This window comes from Alnus glutinosa, chromosome 10 (genome assembly GCF_958979055.1).
Source record: "Alnus glutinosa chromosome 10, dhAlnGlut1.1, whole genome shotgun sequence".
Lineage (NCBI taxonomy): Eukaryota > Viridiplantae > Streptophyta > Magnoliopsida > Fagales > Betulaceae > Alnus > Alnus glutinosa.
In genome coordinates this window covers 2,331,926-2,337,791 of record NC_084895.1, presented here as the reverse complement: position 1 = coordinate 2,337,791, position 5,866 = coordinate 2,331,926, and the positions used below count along the sequence as shown (strand labels likewise).

The 5,866-nt window shown below is 38.0% G+C and overlaps 1 protein-coding gene across 1 annotated transcript; it reads right to left on the bottom strand.

The window, feature by feature from the left end:
• Positions 1–1,844: 1,844 nt before the first annotated feature.
• Positions 1,845–5,405, bottom strand: LOC133880396 (protein SMAX1-LIKE 3-like). The gene is made up of 3 exons (XM_062319345.1): positions 3,936–5,405; positions 3,544–3,802; positions 1,845–3,233 (listed from the first exon to the last, which is right to left on the bottom strand). The coding sequence occupies exons 1-3, from the start codon at positions 5,066–5,068 to the stop codon at positions 2,076–2,078; spliced, it is 2,550 nt and encodes an 849-aa protein (XP_062175329.1). The 5' UTR covers positions 5,069–5,405; the 3' UTR covers positions 1,845–2,075.
• Positions 5,406–5,866: the final 461 nt, after the last annotated feature.

Genomic DNA, 5,866 nt, shown 5'->3' with positions numbered 1-5,866 from the left:
CCTCCCATTTATGCAAAGTGATTGGCATTTTAATCAAGCTTGTGGGAGAATTTCCTATGATATTTCATATTCTTTGTAACATTTTTCATTCATTTTTTATGAATTGAGATGGATGAGAAATATACTACAGAGCATGAAATACTCGGGCTGTAACAACCCACTCTCAACGATACAACCAAACTTTTCAGGAGGTTACCCATCTTGATATTACTCTCGTAGAAGTACGCTTGACTGCGAAGTTCTGATAAGTGCATGATCATCACGATTTTAAAATGCGTTGTATCAAGAAAAGTGTGAATATATATGTATAAGCACATACTCATTCTCATATCCAAGCAATGCGGGACGTCACACGACAGTTCTTAACAATTAAGTTTGAATTGTTTCTTTATTTAGCCTCTAGATTTCTTATGATCTATTTTCTCTCCTTTTTTGTGATGATTTCTCTACCGCATGTACATATTATGCAGAATTTGTAATCTAGTTTTGTGCTCGAAAAATTGTCATGCTTGTCTCAATGTTATTTTACCATTACCTCTCACGTGTGGATTAAACTCAATATAAATAAATTAGGCTAAACACGTAGAATATTTAATTGAAATGTGAGGTGAATTGCGAAAACAGGGTTCCGGCTTGTGACATTTGATCTGTCACCATATTAAATCACCACTTATTCCAACAATTTAAACCGATAAAAAATTATAAATTTATTAATGTTCTAACATTTAATTTCTCTTTGGAGCATACATAGCAAAAGAGAGAACAGATTATAAGAAAGTGCCTATATGATGTATCCATTCCACTTTAGAACACTGTGCAATCATTGTCAAAAGGTTTTCAAATCCAATACACAACTCATCATGTGCTGCAGTGCTTTCTGTACCACTTCCTCAATTATTTTTCCTTTTTTTTTTTTCTTTTTTTTTGAATCGAAGAACAAAGGATTCACAGAGAAGATGGTCAGGCCTAAATGGAAATAATGGGTCTGATTATATTGGAGTGAGGTAAAGACATAAACAACCTTTTATACCAATTGATCAATTGCCTTTAAAACTAAGCAACATCTTTTTCTTTTTTGTATCAAAGAATAAAGAAGTCGGTAGAGACGATGGTTCAGGCCTAACTAGAGTTTAATGGAGATCTGATTATGTTTAAGTGTATTAAAGAGATAAACAACCTTTTGCACCAGTTGAATTATTGCCTTTAAGTTCAGATACAGAACGTACAACAAATGGTGATTTAACATGGTATTAAAACAGTAGTATCGAATTTTAACCTTGTTTCCATAATTTATCTCTAATTTCAATTAAACATTCGTTGTGTTGAACAGCACTTATTAAGAGAGAGTTAACATGTGACTAAGGAAGAGTTTCAATTCATCCGTGAGGGGAAGTATTAAATAGTTAAATTCATCATTTTTTATTAGCTTGAACTTCTAAAACAAATGATAATTTAAGAGCACCAGTGTGGCCAAAGCATCACAAGTGAACATACTAACTCTAGCAATTTTGCCTTATAAAACTAAGAGAAATTCTACATATATTCCTAAGTGCTCACTCCCTGATGTGACAATAAAAATTACCATTGGAAGTATGTGTAGCACTTGAAAGTATGTATAACACTCCTCTAAAAACAAATGCGTAGGTGCTATTAATCCAAGGTGTTTCTATAATAACTATCTGTAAAAAATTGAAGAAACTTTGTGCATAACTTGAGCTTCATTAAAGAAAACATAGTTTTATAGATTGACAATTCGTAAAAATAAAAACAAAGGAAGAAAGGTGATAACTTGGTAAAAAATTCTGTAATTTGAAGTCACAAAATCCCCAAAGAAAGACAACATCTGATAGTGTAGCAATCCTGTTACATGCAACAAGAACATCAAAGATACACTAATATACACATAGCTCTACATGGCTAAATCCTACCACCCCTACAGAATCCTTGTGAACACTATGTTATACCATTTTCTTCGTTTACCCCTCACAAATCCATGTTAAAAGAAAAAGAAAAGGAAAAAAAAAACAAAGTATCAGCCCATTTTGAAGATCAATTGTTCCCCTCCTATTACAGAATCACAATTCTTGAATTCTGAAAGTAACTTGCCTATCCACAGATTCCAGAATCCCAATGTCACCAACTGCATGTTCATGATCTCCGTTGTCATCTTCAATGGCAATATTCAAGTCTAGTGATAGTACACATGGGATTTTCTCTTCCAAGTCATCCTCATTGGTTTTTTCTTCATTCTCAGCATGTTTTTGCCTTCTTGAGGGAGAACAGGCTCTGGAAACAGAGCTGAAACTTTCACAACTGAAAATGATAATGGCGTCCATAAGAGGAACAGTTTCACCACCAGGAAGAATTATTCTTCCACTTTCAATTGCTTGCTTGATACCCTTTTGAGAGCAGTAATCGATTTGATCTACATCTTCCATGAAGAACACTCTGTGAGGGTTCTCATTCACTGCTTCACCAAATCTCTCCAGATAGCTGGAACCCAGTTCACCTCTTGTCCTTTTCTTTTTGGATTCTTCAGTTGAATCAGCCCTTGTTGAAGAGAAGCTGCTCAAACAAATTGATACTAAGCTACTTTGAGAGCCAAAAAGAAGTTTAGCTAGCTCCCTTGAAATCTTTTCTTTGTCATCATTATCAACACCTAAGAAGAACAGCCAAGTTTCTTCTCTGTTCTCTCTGTCTTTCACATTGCCTTTCCTTTTGCTCATTCCAGACCTGCTCTCAAGGATAGTTGTTGCAATCTCAGGAATTATGTCTTTCTGCCAGGAAACCTTTTTCTCCAATGCATCACATAGTAACTTCATATTCTCAGCATTAAGCTCTCTGAACATATGAAGGCCAACCATATCCTCCATTATCTCACTTGAAGAAGCTGAATTCGGGCTAGAATTAGGATTGGACAAAAGGACTGGTTTAGGGTCATTAATTCTCTCTGGCAGGAACTGTCTCAAATTGCTTTCATAGACTCCATGATCATAATTAGTTTCAGACACCCAAAACTGCTGCTCTTTTGGAGTCTGTTTGGGTTCAAAGGTGGTTGGCCAAATCAGGTGGGTGTGATGCAAGCTAGGTTTGTGCTCGTATGAAGAGACTGATGTGGAGGAAGGAGATGAAGAAGTGAAAATGAAACCTTTCTCGGGAAAATGGGGTTGCTTATGGCTTGAACTGCAGAATGAATTCCATTTCTTGCACAGATCGCTGACAGTGACACATTCCTGTATTAGAGATACCAAATAATGTTACTTTTGAACTTGTATCGAGATAGGTTAGAATATAAATTAAATGATTGAATGCATTCATTCCTATAAGCTTAAGTTTTTGAAATAAGTGATGATTTAACATAGTATCAGAAATAAAGGTCTTGAGTTCAAACCTTGATGAAGGGGAGTTCGAACTCACATGTGAGAGAGAATGTGAAAATATAAATTAAATCGTTAAATTCACCGTTTCCTATTAGCTTAAGCTTTTAGAATAAGTGGTGATTTAACTTGTGACAATAAATAAATGGATAAGATAGAAACTAACCTGATTATTCAAAGAGACTATTCTGCTGTCTTTCTTCTCCTGTTGGAGCCATGAAGGCAAGCTTGAGTTTGTGGAAATACTCATGGTGGTAGTAGTGTTCTCCTTGTTACGAAAGTTGCTACCTATGCTTTGAGCTTCCCTGTTGAAATTGACCGCGCAATCGGTGCAGCAAGTTAGCTGCTTATCAAATTCAGTTTCAAGCAGTTGCCAACCAGACACATTGTTGGAGACCTTGCTACAGACTTGAGCTTGCAAATTACTGAAGAAAGCAGCCTAGAGTTAATATATCGAAAAACCAAAATATGAAAAAGTTAAGGAACTAGGAAAAAATATATAACCCAGAAACTGATTAGAACAAAGAAGAAAAATCCTTATTGCTACATCAAATTTACCTTTCAAGGTTGAGAGTTAGGCTGAGGCTGCCAACTGGGATGGTAAGAGGGTGAAGCTCCCACAGAGTCTCCAGAGAAGGGCTGCCAGTTTTACATCTCATGTAAGTCTGAAAGGTAGCAAGCCCTAAAAGCCACAATCTTCCTGAAGTTTCCCCAATTCCACACACCAAACCTTTAAGCTCCATGATTATGTGCTCCACAGGACAGTAGTAGTTTCTCCTTTCTTCACCAAAAGTTGACCAAAACTCAGAAATCCATTTGAGATCACCCAAATACAAGACAATTCCTCTGCCAATATAGCTTTTCACTAGGCACCTAAGCTCCACCACCTTCTGCTCAATATCCTTCTTGGATGAGTTCCTCAGAGAGAAGAGAGGCAGACTAACAAATTTCACATACCTCAACTCCCCAGGAACATTTCCTCTTTCAAACTTCTCCATTACTCCCCTAAACACACCGTCGGCACTAGCCAAACACTCTCCTACTATAACTGTGTTTCTATTTCTTTTGTTCGACAATTCTTTCACAACACTCATTACATCTTCACTCCTAACTTGGTCCAAGGGTACTTTTCCTAGTGACTGGTTACTTATAGAAGGGCTTTGATCAGTTTGAGAACAAATCTCCAAAGAAACAGCTTGTTCTACCCTATTTTTCACTTGGGTGCTCGAGAAACCAGCCTCTCTCATCACTCTACTAACACTAGGGTCATCTAACATGGAGATTATGAGCTGTTCTAACTCTATTTTCAGAGCTAATATAGGCTGCTGCTGATTTTCAATAGAGCCACGGCGCTGGTGAGCCTGAGCACGCTTGAAGGCTGCAACCAAGGCATTGGAGAGGGAAGGTTTGAAGTAGTGAGGGCCTAACAAAGGGCTCGGCGAGGCGGCGGGGAGTCGGTTGAGCGCGACATTGAAGCAAAGCTCTAGGGCTTTGCATTGGAGGGGGTGAGAGTGAGATTGAAGGCAAGCCCTTCGAAGAAGACCAGTGGAGGACGCAAGCATAGCGCTTGCAACATGGAGAGGAGTCACTTGCGCATGACCCCGGCGTTTAGCAAGGCTAACCGCTTGTTTCACCATGCTTGTTGCCTCAGCAGTTAGTCCCTGCTGCAGACTTCCAAGACCTGCTCTCATCTTCTCACTTTCAATTGAATATTTTTTAGACACAGGATATACGACCACTGCCTAGAGTCGACAGAAGAGCTATGCTTACAATCGCACGCAGAAATTAGAATATCCCTTACAAAGGGATAGAGTGATGAGATTTGGAAAGAAAGGGAAGCAGAGCCCTCGCTCCGGCAAACTTAGATATATAAAGAGACGTATAACGCTCAGACCAGACACTATGTTTGGAACATTGTTAAGGGACCAATATGAGGAAGTAGTTAAGAGGTTTATATTTCGGCTGAGGAGAGTGAAGAGGGGTGAGTGTCAGATATTATGTGACGTGGGTTTATGCTTTTCTTGTTAGTGAGGGAAATTTTGGCTTTGTATGTGAAAGTGGATTGCATGTGATGAAACTTTGCCTCTCTCTCTCTCTCTCTTTGATGAGATAAAGGAATGTGGATGATTAAAAGTTGGTCTCACAATGTTGTGCGAACTATAAAAAACATGTTAAAGCAGTTGGCTTTAAACACTAGGAATGGAATAATCACTTTTGTTAAGAATAAGCTCAAAACTAGATGATGAAAAAGAGAAAGTGAAAAGAAGGTCGAAAAAGAGAAAGGAGAAAAGGGTGGGTCGTCCACCAATAACGAGACCTGAGAAAAAAGATGGGAGGACTGTCTGTCTGCTTAGAGGGATTGGGAACTGTGGTTGCCTCTTTTTTGCTATTTCATTTCTCCAAGAGATTGATTGGATTATGTGGATCACAAGATCAATAACAGATTGCATGAGACGTCCGATGTAAAAACATTCTCTCTTCATTCCAAA